Source organism: Dipodomys merriami, unplaced genomic scaffold (assembly GCF_024711535.1).
Source record: "Dipodomys merriami isolate MVZ:Mamm:240054 unplaced genomic scaffold, mDipMer1.0.p SCAF_2, whole genome shotgun sequence".
Classification (NCBI taxonomy): Eukaryota; Metazoa; Chordata; class Mammalia; order Rodentia; family Heteromyidae; genus Dipodomys; species Dipodomys merriami.
The window spans coordinates 52650464-52664434 of record NW_027203381.1 but is presented as its reverse complement, the minus strand read 5'-3'; the positions used below and the strand labels follow the sequence as shown (position 1 = coordinate 52664434).

Sequence of the window (13971 nt, the reverse complement as noted above, 5' to 3'; positions counted from 1 at the left end):
TAAAAGCTCACTTTGGAAGCTTGGTACCCAATGTGGCAGCAGAGAGGTGGTAGGACCTTTAAGAGGTAGTGAGGTACTTTGTCAGGGCATGGGGGAGGGGCAAGAGGGTAGTTCGCAGTACTGCCTTTGGAAGGGATTGAGGTAGTTCTCATGAACCTGAGATACAGAGTTCTTGTGAGAAGGTTGTTAGGAGAAGGTCTGGCTTTTCCCCATGCTCTGGCTACCTGTGTTACCCTGTGATTTCTTCCTCTTGATCTACTCCATCATTGTTGGACCTCATGTTTATATACCATGAGGTGTTGTTAGGCACTTTACCACTACATCTATGCCTTACCCCTAAATTTCTCTTTTCATAAAATTTTCAGCCTGGAATGTTTTGTTATAGTAACAAAAAATGTACTAACATAATAAGAAAATCATAAAGAGAAAGGAGGGTCTAGAGAACCCTGGAGGTAGATTATAGGAACATTTGTTTACATTACCCAGTCTGGACAGGAAATTCAACAAAGATCAGAGTCTAGTACAGCTATTCTGAGTATGGACTTTAGGCCCAGCCCTCATCCCTGCTTTGTGACCTTAAATGAACTATGTATCTTCTGTAAGGCTCAGCTTTCCCATCTGTAAAGTGCTGATCATAATGGCACTGATGTCAGTGGTTTGTGGTGCTTTAGGAAATAATGCCTGTGGATGTATATGTCACCACAGCCTCATCCAGTGTAGCCACCAGCATCAAGACTGTGCTGAAGCTCTCAGGTATCACTGTTGGGAGTACTGATGGAGAAGACCAACTGTAAGTGCTACCTGAGTATAAGCTGTAATTCACACTTTGTTATCAATTTAGATAAACTGGAAAAAAGTTTTATGGTAGAGTAAAGCTTTCACTGTGAAACATCTATGAAAGATCAGGAATGGAGGTAGAACAAAGAGCTGTAAATAGAAGTTGTTCAAGCTGGAGTCCCAAAAAGAACCAGAAATGAAATAGAACAATCAAGAAGAAACAAATGAGCTGGGCACTGGTGGCCAACTCCTGTAATCCTAGCTACTCAAGAAGCTGAGATCTAAGGATTCAGGCTCAAAACCAGCCTGGGTAGAAACTTAAGTTCAATTAACCATCGAAAGCCAGAAATGAATGTATGGCTCAAGTGGTAGAGTATCAGCCTTAAATGGCAAAAGCCAATTGAGAGCTTGACATTCTGAGTTCAAGCTCAAGTAGTACTGGCACCCCGCCCCCCCACTCCAGAAAGGGGGAGAAGAGAAAGAGAGAGAAAGAGAGAGAGAGAGAGAGAGAGAGAGAGAGAGAGAGAGAGAGAGAGAGAGAGAGAGAGAGAGAGAGAGAGAGAGAGAGAGAGAGAGAAACAAATGAAGGTGATATCAGTGGTAAAGGGGAGAAAGGAAGAGAAGAATTGCATTAAGTAGGTGTTAGTGTTGAACCAAGAATAAGTTGTCATGAAAACTGTGTATGTGTATGTGTATATGTGTGTGTGTGTGTGTGTGTGTGTGTATGGAGGGGGGGAGAAGGAGGGAGAGAGAGATGCAGGGAATCATCTACTACTTGGTCTCCTGGTGAGTGAAGTTATTCAGTGAATACTTAATCAGACTTCATTTGTTTTTCTGAGAAGGACATCAAGTGTTTTGTTTGTTTCTTCTTTTGCATTTTTATTTACTTATTTTTTGTTCAAAAACTTCATTACAAGTTTTTTTCTTCCAGAAATACAATTGTTCTGATCTCAGAGTTCTTGGAAATAGCCCAAACCAAAGAGAAGGCCTCTGTTTGGTGGTCAGCCACTCACTCCATATGTCCAGAGAGAAGCCTGAGGCCTCACAGCAGAATAGCAATATCCCTAATTTCTCAGTAAACACCATCTCCATCAGTTTCCAGCCAGATGACTCCAAACAGGAGACTGTTCTTAAGTCCCAACCAAAACCCCAGTTTAAAATGGGCAACACACCAAAGATCTCAGCAAAAAGGGGAACCATTCCCAAGTCCGCAGTACCTGTTATCCAGTCTAAGCATGGTGGAATCCCCAAGTCCATGGCAAAAACTATCCAGCCCAAACAGGATTCCACCCCTCAGCCCGCAGAGGAAAACAGCCAGTTCAATGAGAGTGGTATTTCCAAGTCCCCAGAGGAAACTGTCCAGTCCTATGTGGGTGGTTTCCTCAAGTCTTCAGCACAGACCATTGGACCCAGACAGAAGACTATTGCTCAGGATGCAGAGGAAAACAGCCAGTTCAATGAAAGTGGTACTTCCGAGTCCCCAGAGGAATCTGTCCAGTCCTATGTGGGTGGTTTCCTCAAGTCTTCAGCACAGACCATTGGGCCCAGACAGAAGACTATCGCTCAGGGTACAGAGGAAAACAGCCAGTTCAATGAGAGTGGTATTTCCGAGTCCCCAGAGGAATCTGTCCAGTCCTATGTGGGTGTTTTCCTTAAGTCTTCAGCACAGACCATTGGGCCCAGACAGAAGACTAGCGCTCAGGATGTAGAAGAAAACAGCCAGTTCAATGAGAGTGGTATTTCTGAGTCCCCAGAGGAATCTGTCCAGTCCTACGTGGGTGGTTTCCTCAAGCCTTCAGCACAGACCATTGGGCCCAGACAGAAGAGTATCCCTCAGGACGCGGAGGAAAACAACCAGTTCAATGAAAGTGGTACTTCCAAGTCCCCAGAGGAATCTGTCCAGTCCTATGTGGGTGGTTTCCTCAAGTCTGCAACACAGACAGTTCAACCTAGACAAAGGACCATCTCCAACTCCTCAGAGAAAACCGACCAGTCTAATGAGGGCAGCATCCCCAAGTCCTCTGTACCCATGCAACCTAAGCAAGATGTCCTCAAGTCCATGGCAAAACCTATCCATCCCAAGCAGAGGACCATCCCCAAGACCTCAGAGGAAACCAGCCAATCCAATGAAGGTGGCATTCCCATGTTCCTAACACAGACCATTCATCCCAAACTCAGGACTATTCCTCAGGGAAAGGACAAGTCCTCAGAGGAAACTGACCAACTCAATGAAGATGACATCCCCCAGTCCTCAGCATACATCCAACTCAAGCCAGGAGATACCTTAAAGTCCTTGGCAAAACCAGTGCCTCCCAAGCAGGAGACCATGTTCAAGCCCTTAGAGGAAATTGACCAGGCCAATAAGGAAGATATCCTCCAGTCCTCAGCCTACATACAACTGAAGGAATTAGTAAAAACTATCCAATACAAGCCAGGGGTCCTCCTCCAGTCCTTAGAAGAAAATAGCCAGTTCAGTGAGGATAGTGCCCCCAAGTCCCCAGCATACACTTTACATCACAAGTCTTTGGTGAAAACTATTCTACCTAACGATGAGACAATCCCCAAGTTTTCAGGGGAAACCAACAAGTCCAAAAAAGATGGCATCCCCAAGTCCTCAGTATATACCAACAAGTTCAAGGAAGTCAAACCCTTATACAAATCCATCCTGCCTAAGAAGGGCAACATCATTAATGTCTCAGAGGAAACCTTGCAGCAGCCCATGAAAAGCACCCTTGAAATGTTCCAAGAAGAATTGACAGAATACCCAAAGGAAACCCTGGTGAACATGATTCTGAGCCATGATGAATTCAAGGACATGCTCAGGGAGGCAGAGCGTAAGCTGGTAGTAGTGAACTTCTCAGCCTCCTGGTGCAGCTCTTGTAGGATTATGAGGCCATTCTACCATTCCTTGTCTGTGAAGTATGAGGATGTGATGTTTCTGGAAGTGGATGCTGATGACTGTGAGGAGGTGGTGAAAGTGTGTTCAGTTGCGTGTCTTCCAACCTTTCAGTTTTATAAAAAAGAAGAAAGAGTGTATGAGTTTCAGGGGGCCCTTAAGGAAAAACTTGAAGAAACCATTAGAGAATTAAAATAATCCTATATTCTGAGAACATTGTAAACAGTCAGTGGTTGATAGCTTAGTACTTTTTTTGTAACTTGCGGGGGGGGGGGGGGAGGGCGTGGGGGGAAGTTATGTAAAACAAATATAGATCAAAATGTTATTGCTTGTATATTATACATAATAATGTGCATAAATATGAAGTCTATCCTTCTCAAAGCACAAAACATACCGGGTGCCAGTGGCTCATGCCTGTAATCCTAACTACTCAGGAGCCTGAGATCTGAGGATCATGGTTCAAAGCCAGCCCGGGCAGGAAAGTCCATGAAACTCTTATCTCCAATAAAACACCAGAAAACTGGAAGTGGCGCTATAGTTCAAGTGGTACAGTGCTAGCCTTGAGCAGAAGAGCTGAGGGACAGCGCCCAGGCCCAGAGTTCAAGGCTTACGACCGACCAAAAAGAAAAAGAACACAAAACATATTCTGATCATACTTTTATTGGAAAGAGAGGGTGAAATTAACAATTCCTTGTCTGGGGCTGGGAATGTGGCTTAGGGGTAGAGTGCTTGCTAGCATGCATGAAGTCCTGGGTTTGATTTCTCAGTACCAAGTAAAAAACAACAAAAAAGCTGGAAGTAGTGCTATGGCTCAAGTGGTAGAGTGCTAGCCTTAAGCAAAAGAAGCTCAGGGACAATGCCTAGGCCCTGAGTTCAAGCCCCAGGACTGGCAAAAAGAATTCCTTGTCTGAGGTCCCACTGTTTCCTCTTTTCTTATATTTTATTCTTCTGTTTATCTTTAAAAATTCTGCTCACTGTTTGCAGCAATATTGGAAAGGTGGGTCACTTCTGTAGACATTTATGACTAAAAGATGAATGGAAAGTTTTTTTCCCATGCTTACATATCTTTGGAGGTCCTGCTAAGACACTTCTGGACATAATCACATGTCATAGCTAACCTTCTTCTTGTATTAGGATGCTGAAAATGTGCCCACAAACCAAGGATGCTTCCCAATTTCAGGTTCAGTGCTTTTCTTTCTTTCTTCCCTTTCCTTCCTTCCTTCCCTTCCTTCCTCCCTCCCTTCCCCCCCTCCTCCTCCTCCTTTCTTCATCTTCCTCTTCCACCTCCTCCTCCTCCTCCCCAGGTTCTGGATTCCTTTTCCTAGGCATCTTTAAGATAAAAGACCTACGTCTGGATCAAGTCTGGCTTGGTACAGTCTTCTTGTTGTTGGTTCGGTGCTGACACTGAGGCTTGAATTCAGGGCTATGTGTTCTCACTTGACTTTTTTGCTCAATACTGGCATTCTACCACTTGAGACATAACTCCACTTCTGACTTTTTGCAGGTTAATAGAAGATAATTGTCTCATGGACTTTCCTGCCCAGGATGGCTTTAAATCTGGATCTTCAACCCCCTAAGTAGCTGGGATTACAGGTGTGATCCATGAGTACCCATCTGGCTGGGTTTTTTGTTGTTGTTTATTTGTTTTTGTCAGTTGTAGGGCTTGAACTCAGAGCCAGGGTGTTGTCTTGAGCTCTTTTGCCCAAGGCTAGTGCTCTACCACTTTGAGCCACAGCACCTCTTCTGGTTTGTCTGATGGTTCATTGGAGATAAGAGTCTCAAGGACTTTCCTGCGTGGGTTGGCTCTGAACTGAAATTCTCAGATTGCAGCCTCCTAAGTAGCCAGGATTACAGGCATAAGCCACTAGTGCCCAGCTGTTTTTTGTTGTTATTGTTTTTAACAGGTTTGTGGAGGTACAATGGATATACAAACTACACGTTTAGTGTAGATAAGTGGGTAAGTTTGGCCAAGCACATTCATCAGTGATATGCCTTCCAGAAGTTGCCTTATCTCCCTTTGCTTGTATTACTAGCTGTCATAACGAGCATTTAACTTGATATCTACCCTCTTAATCTGTGTGTGTGTGTGTGTGTGTGTGTGTGTGTGTGTGTGTGTGTGCACGCGCGCTCATCCTGGAGTTAGAAGTCAGGGCCTGAGTGCTGTTCTTGAGTTGGTTTGCTCAAGGCTAGCACTCTACCACTTGAGCCACAGCTCCATTTCCAGCTTTTATTTTCATTTAGAGACCATCCTGGGGCTTGAACTCAGGGATTGAGTGCTGTCCCTGAGATTTTTGTGCTCAAGGCTAGTGCTCTACCACTTGAGCTACAGCTCTATTTCTGATTTCTTTGGTGTTAAATTGGAGAGTTACAGGGACTCTCCTACTGGGGCTGACTTCAAACCTCAATCCTCATATCTCAACTTCCTGAGTAGCTAGAATAATAGGCATGAGTCACAGGCACCTGGCTGTCTTAACACATTCTTAAGTTGCTGATGCCATATTAGTCTCTTTGTTATGCAAATCCCTAAATCCAGTTTTGTTCTCTTACCTTATATTGGTGGAGAATATTTTTTTAAATGTGAGTTCTTAGTCTGGACACCAGTGGCTCACACCTGTAATTCTAGCTACTCAGAAAACTGAGACCTGAAGATTAAGGTTTGAAGTCAGCCCAGCCAGGAAAGTCCACGAAACTCTTATCTCTAATGGACTAGCAAAAAGCTGAAAGTAGAAATTGGTAAAGTACTAGCTTTGAGCAAAAACAAACAACAAAACCTCAGGGACAGTACTCAGGTCCTGAGTTCAAGCCCTAGGACTGATACAAATGTAAACAATAATTGACCCACCTTTCAAAAACCAGGATTCCTTCCAAACCTAATAGAAATCTAGACTTTTCTTGAGAAATTGTAAAGTTTGACAATACATAGTTAAAATTACTTCAAGAAAATTACAATCCTAAAATCTGAGTGGAAGCATCCTTGGTTCCTGACACCCTCTTGTCCTCTTCCACAGAACTCAGCAGGCTTCCTTATCCAGTTGAGTGTCAGTCCCTATGGAAAGTTTGCAAGTGTTATTCCACTGCAGTCTCATGCTCTTGGTACCACTAACAACTTCCTAACAGAAACCAATAAAGATATCATATGTACTTGTCCATGCTTCCACAAAACAACTTGGAATGACCTACAAAAATATTAGTATTAAGGCTAAGAAATGAATAAGAGGCTCGGTACCATTGGCTCATTCCTATATAATCCTAGCTACTCAGAAAGCTGGGATCTGAGGGTCATGTTTCAAAGCCAGCCAGGTCAGGAGACTCTTATCTCCAAATAACCATCAAAAAGCCAGAAGCAGAGCTGTAATTAAGTGGTACCAACCTCTAGCAAAAAAGTTATGGGATAGCTATCAGGCTCTGAGTTCAAATCCCAGTACCAGCACCCAAAAAAAAAAGCATAAAGAGAATGGGCTGTCAACTCTGATATTACATTACTGTGATAATTAGAGTAATTACTGAATAAGTACTTGGGTTTAGTAGTCAATTTTGTTGTGAGCTTCTCATTTTGGGAGAGAAAAAGGAAATTCAGTGATTCCCAGATGCGATTCCCCTAAATGAGCAAGCTATAGAATATAGCTATTCTTGACTACAGCCCTGAATGAAATTTCCTATTGAAAAGAATAGGATTTGAGTTTAGGGCCTTCTAGTTGCTAGGAAGGCATTGTGAGCCTTTCTTGAGCAGGCTTGAGCATACCTTCAGCCCTAGTTCTTGTACTAATTTCTTCTTTGGATAGAATCTTGTAGTTTTTGCCCAGGGCAAGCTTTAGATCCACAATTCTTTTACCTCTGCTGGTATTATAAAAGTGTTCTGTCACTACTGACTTGATGAGTTGGGCTCTCACTTTTTGCCCAGGCTGGCTGTAATCTGTGATTTTCTTTATCTCAACCTCCTAAGAACCTGTGATTACAGGCATATGCCAACACACCCTGAGATTTTTGATGCACATTTTTAGTTTTGTAATAAATTCAGAATAGTTATCGCATAGCTATTCTTGTCCATACAGCCAATGCTGTAATAACAAGATACTTTTCCACAAGAGGATACGAGATTCAGTCTGCCGTTTTTGTCTTTGTTTGTTTGTCAGTCATTGGGTCTGAACACCATATGATTTCAAGGATCAGAGATGCAGAAATCTAACATTAGTGACTAACATCAACCAATTGCTTTGTGTGGGACTATAGTAGCAAAGCCATTTCTGTCAAGGATCTTTCTATTATTTAGACTACTGTTATGGCTTTAATATAAAATGTCCCCTAAAGTCTCATGAATTGAAGTTTAGTCTCTAGCTGGTGAGGAGGTGGTGAGAAAATTCCTTCTAAAGTTCCCACTTTAGGACGAAGCAGATTCCTGAGGATGTGCTCTAGAAAGATAGACCTTGCCCTTGGCCCCTACCACTCTGTCTCAACTTCCTGTCCACCATAAAGTGAGCTGCTCCATTCCAACACATACTTTCTACCTTGATGTTCAACCTTGTCTCGGGCCCACAGCAATGGAGTCAGGTTTTGCAGGTGATTTAAAATGATTTTCATGTAAGTCAAATGAGAAAGGCAAAGCACAACTCCAGGTCAGCAATGCAGTAGGACTAAGGTGACACAAAACAGTTGTCCTTTGAAGGTCTCTGATCCAAGGATCAGAAGAAAGACACTAATTTATGCCCTTCAGGCTACTTGCTTTGAGTATTATTCCTCTTCTTTGACTCTAGATAGTAGCTGAACCAGTAGCCTGGTCACAGGTTTTCTGGCAGAAAGCTTGAGAATGAACATTCTACGTTGCTAAGAATGAAGCACAAACAAAAAAAATTGCAGCAATATTTTTTACCTCCAATATTTAATATTTAATATTTATGAGAAAGGAAGATTCTGAATAATCATATTGGCTGTGGATATGATCATCTCACTAGAGCCTTAAGAATCAGTAGAAAGCCAAGGCAAAATGGCTCATGTTTGTAATCCTAACTACTCAAGAAGCTGTGATCTAAAGATTGCAGTTCGAAACCATCCAGGAAAGTCTATGTGACACTTACTCGAATAAACTACAAAAAAGCCAGAAGTAGAGCTATTGCTCAAGTGGTAGATCATGCACCTTGAGCAAAAAAGTTCAGGGATAGTGCCTAAGCCCTGAGTTCAAGCCCCAGGATTGGCACAAAATAACAACAAAAAGAATCTAATAGAGATCATATTAGGATTAATAAGAAAATTTAGCAGATGGGTACCATGCCTGTAATCCTAGCTACTCAGGAGGCTGAGTTCTAAGGATTAAGGTTCAAGCCAGCCAGGGCAGGAAACTCCATGAGACTCTTATCTCCAATTCATCACAGAAAAAGCCAGCAGTGAGGATTTAAAAATATTAGCTTTTTCCACTTAATAGATGAGGTAATTGTAACCAATATCTCTGGAATATTTGGAAAAATAAATATGACAAAATACGTCAAACTTTCCAGATACTGGGGCTTATGACCATAATCCTAGCTAGTTATGAGGTTGAGGTCTGAGGATGAAGGTTCAAAGCCTATCTGTGCAGAAAAGACTATGAGACTCTTATCTCCAACTAACTAAAAAGCCAGAAGTGGAGCTGTGGCTCAAGTGGTAGCATGCCTGCCTTAAACATAAACATAAGGAACAGCACCTAGACCCTGAGTTCAAGCTCCAGTATCAGCACCAAATAAATAAAAATAAAAATTTAAGAAGTTTTAAAAATTCAAACTTTAGTGAGCACAGTAGACAGGAGTCTCTAGGAAAATCCTTCAATGAGAATGGATGGAGCTGTTTCTATCCAGTTAGATAGCTAAACAGTAACTCGTACAACAACTAGGAGAGAAACTAGTGTAGAGAAACAAACACAACAGAGAGGCCCATCAACTGTACTGGATATTGATGAAAATGAACTAAGCAACTCAAGGGCAGTGATGGGAGGGAGGGAATGAGAAGGAAAGAGTGAACAGCTTACACTAAGCAAAAGGAAAGAAATGTACATATCACCTGATGTGGAAGAAATAGTTGTATTGTCAAAGCTCATAGAGTTCACAAACATTGTAGACCATGATAATAATAATTTGCCTTGTGAATGTTAAAAGGTGTTTTTGACTTTAATTATCATTAGCCCACAATACTGTGAAATTTGTGAAATTTATATAATCACAATCTCAATAAAAAAGTTATTAAAAAAAGAAAAAGAGCAATGTAACATAATAACCTCCAAGAAAAAGGCCCTGTCGTGTTAAGCAGAAATGTGAAAAAGCAAATATTTCAATTGGATGGAGTGTGAGTAGTTTTTTTTTAATTGTATGGTGAAATTTTGGTACTTGACAGAAAAGTTCATTTGTACTTCATAACTATGCCAGCACCCAAATCAAAGATAAGTTAGATTAAGGAGTAAAAACAAAATATGGAATCATAAAAAGGGAAAAAATATAAAATTTATGACTTTTAGATGTAAACTTTTTTCTTTTTTTGTGGTTGTGGGCCTTGAACTCTCAGCCTGGGTGCTGTCCCTGAGCAATTCTGCTCAAGGCTAGCGTTCTACCATTTGAGCCACAGTGCCACTTCCAGCCTTCTCTGTTTATGTGGTGCTGAGGAATTGAACCCAGGGCCTCATGCATGCGAGGTAAGCACTCTACCAGTGAGCCACCTTCCCAGCCCCTAAATTTTTTTCTAAACATAAATGTTGAGCAATTGGTTTAGGCTGGATCCTAGAGTTGGAACTGAGGGCCTGGGCACTGTCCTTTAGCTTTTTCTGCTCAAAGCTGGTACTCTACTACTTGAGCCACACCTCCACTTCCTGCTCTTTTCTGGTTAACTGGAGATGAGAGTCTCACTGATTTTTTTTGCCCAGGTTGGCTTTAAACTGTGGTCCTCAGATCTCAGCCTACTGAGTACCTAGGATTATAAGTGTGAACCACAGGCACCCAAAAGTGTTTATTTTTTTTAATCATCCTTTATGCTGGGCATGGTGGCACATGCCTCTAATCCCGAAGACAAGATCATTATAAATTCAAGGGTAGGTGGGGCTATAGTGTGAGGCCTGGTCTGAAAAAAAAAGAAACTAAAACAGGGCTAGGAACATGGCTCAAGTGTTAGTGCCCCTGCTAAAAGAGGATAACCCTGAGTTCAAACCCCTGTATTATCAAAATCAATCATCCTTCCATCCATCCATCCATCCTTATGTCCTGAGATAAACTGTCCTGAAGAATTGTTAGTGGGATTTCCTCCCTTGTTCATTATCTTCTAAACTATTAGGTAAAAAGTTGTTCATCACACTAAATCCTCAAATAAAAGAAGTGGATTTTTAAATTTTTTTAATTTTTTTGACTGTCATGGGGCTTGAACTCAGGGCTGGGTTGCTATCCCTGAGCTCTTTTGCTCAAGGCTGAGTGCTCTACCACTTTTAGCCACAGCCCCACTTCCAAATTTGTGGAGGGGAAGGGCAAAAACAAACCATTTAAATAGGGATACAGGTGGACCCATTGCAACAATGAGATGTACAAGTTGTAATATTCAAAAACGAACTTTACAACTTGGCGGGGGTAGATGGGAAGGGATGGGAAGGGGAAACAAAAGAGGAGGCAACAATGGTTGATAAGAAATGTACTCATTACCTTGCCCATGTAATTGTAACCCCTCTGTACAGTATTTTCACAATAAAAAATTTAAAAAAATAAAAATAAAGAAGTGGATTATTCCATTAAAAAAAAAGAGTTTGGGCTGGGTGCCTATGGCTAACATTTGTAATCCTAGTTTCTCAGGATGCTGAGATCTGAGGATACAGATTTGAAGCCAAAATGGGCAGGAAATTTTGTGAGACTTTTATCTTCAATTTACCACCTAAAAGCCAAAAGTTAAGCTATGCCTTAAGTGATAGAGTGCCAGCCTCAAGTAAAAAAGCTGAGACAATACCCAGGCCCTGAGTTCAAGCTCCAGTACCAACACAGAATAAAAGAAAGTAAGCAAGCAAGAAAGAGGAATAAAGCTTTCCATAGCAATACACAAACAAATTTAACCATAAACAAAACAGAATACCAAAAAAACCCAGAATGTTTGTTAGATGAACACTATAACATGTAATATACTTAACTATAAAAGGAATCATACGGTCTGGGAAGGTGGCTCAGTGGTAGAGCACTTGCCTTGCATGCCTGAGGCCCTGGGTTCGATTCCCCAGCACCACATAAGCAAAAAGAAAAAAAGCCGGAAGTGGCGCTGTGGCTCAAGTGGTAGAGCGCTAGCCTTGAGCTGAAGAGCTGAGGAACAGCGCCCAGGCCCAGAGTTCAGGCCCCACGACCAGACTCCAAAAGAAAAAAAAAAAAAAGGAACCATATAAGTGAGTAAGAAAAAGAATGCTTCAACAGCAAAATAGGCAAAATATAAACTTAATTAGGTCCTCTTCAAGGAAGGACAAATTGGTGATAATTGTGAAACTTTTCTATTAGTATAGACTAAATAGGGAAACATAAATGAAAGTTTGCAAGGTTTTGATAGTAGGGACATAAGGAACCCATCATTCATGTAGCTCATGAGAATTCAGTTGGCTACAGCCCTTCTAGTTACAGTATAACAAATTTCAGACAACCTTATGTGTTCATTTGTTTAGGCAGCAGTTTCAGCATCAAACCTCTATTTCTCACAGCTCCAGGGCCTAAAGTGTAAAATCAGGTGCCTTGGCTTTGGTTTCTAGTGAGACCTTTATCCTGTGCCTGAGGATGGCACATTTCATTCAGTGTTTCTCCTACTCTGAAAGAGGCCTGGAAGATTGTAAGCCAATCATCAAGCTCTCTATCCCAAAGCATATAGCAACTGGTGAATTTTATAGTCTTATCTAACTTGTTGGATTGAATGAAAATCTACTGAATTCTTTTCTGCTCCCTTTGTGTAGGAGAGGTGTAAATATACCCAGAGGTGGCTCAGAAACTATAGTAAACCAGGGATCTTAAGTAAATTAGCATAACAATCAGGGGTTTTTGTTAAAAATTCAAATTAAGGCTTCTGGACTGAAACAAACAAACAAACAAAAAACCCTGCTTCAGTAATTATAGAGCAGTGCCAGAGTATCTCCCATTGTTCAGAGGAAAATCATCCAACATGGCCCTCCTTTTTGCAACCCTGCAATTCCTATTGACATTTCCTGCTCTTTGGACCTTTGTCTGCTGGGACATCATCACTCTAAATCTCCACACACTTTTCTGGAAACTCAGAAGCCTACCTAAGGCACAGTTTAGATCATAGACCTTACAGGCCCCTTTGTTGAAAGCTCTTGGTCCTAAGTTTGCCATTATTGGGAGGTGATATAGGACTTGTAGGAGGTGAGACCTAGTGGGAAGAACTTAGGTTATTGGAGGTGTTTCTTCCCCCTTCCTATTTCTGCTTCCTGGCTGCTATGATGGGAGAAGCTCAATCTGCCATGTGTTCCTGTTGTGATATACTGCTTCATTATAGTCCCAGAAGCAATGGGTCAAGATGATGGATTAAATTTTCTAAAACTGCAAACCAAAATAAATCTTCCTCTTTTCGGTTGTCACAGATTTCCCCGCTCCCCCCCCCCTCCCCATAGTGACCAAAGCTGTCTAACTTACCTAGAACTGATCAGCTTCTCAGCAGTATTTTCTTACCTTGTACTCAGTTTGGAATCCCATTGCTAATAGGAGGCCCTACAGTCTCTAGATTCTGTTTCATACAAAATTCTGGGGCCTGGCTGGGTGTAATCTCTACTGAGATTTCTTTATTAGTATGAATTGCAGATGTGCCCCCTGTATTTTCAGTAATTTAGTCATAATCACTAATGCCAACCCACTTTTGCAATAGAAATCACTTTTTAATGACAGCTCTCTCCTCCATACAGAGCTCCCTCCTCCTACAGGACAACCTGCAAGACTGCTTATTTTCCAGTAGAATTAGGATTCCACATTATTATTGACACTAAACATGAGCTACTGGCCTGATCGGCACAAAAGCCAAAACAGTGACACTGGGTTTTGCAAAAAGAACTTTGTTAAAGGTCTACTGGCAAAGAGAGAGGAAGTATGCTCCCATTTCCTCCATTGCCTAGGGAATGGAGTGCTTTAAAACTTTCAGAAGTTAATGAGTCTGATAGGATCTTGGGTCTTGATTGACTGCAGCTGTCACTTTCTTTACTATGTTAGTACTACGTTATAATTTAATGGTCAACACCTCACACTTTTTTTTCTTTTTGTAGTACTAGAACTCAGGGCCTCACCCCTTTTAGGCAGGTTCTCTACTGCAGAGCCATATCTACAGTT

The 13971-nt window shown here is 41.6% G+C and overlaps 1 protein-coding gene across 1 annotated transcript; it reads left to right on the top strand.

Annotated features, from left to right (window-relative positions):
• The first annotated feature begins 748 nt into the window (after positions 1-748).
• Txndc2 (thioredoxin domain containing 2) lies at positions 749-3871 on the top strand. The gene is made up of 2 exons (XM_070028676.1): positions 749-790; positions 1709-3871. Exon 2 carries the CDS (start codon positions 1796-1798, stop codon positions 3869-3871), a length of 2076 nt encoding a protein of 691 aa, XP_069884777.1. The 5' UTR covers positions 749-790; positions 1709-1795.
• The last annotated feature ends 10100 nt before the right edge of the window (positions 3872-13971 follow it).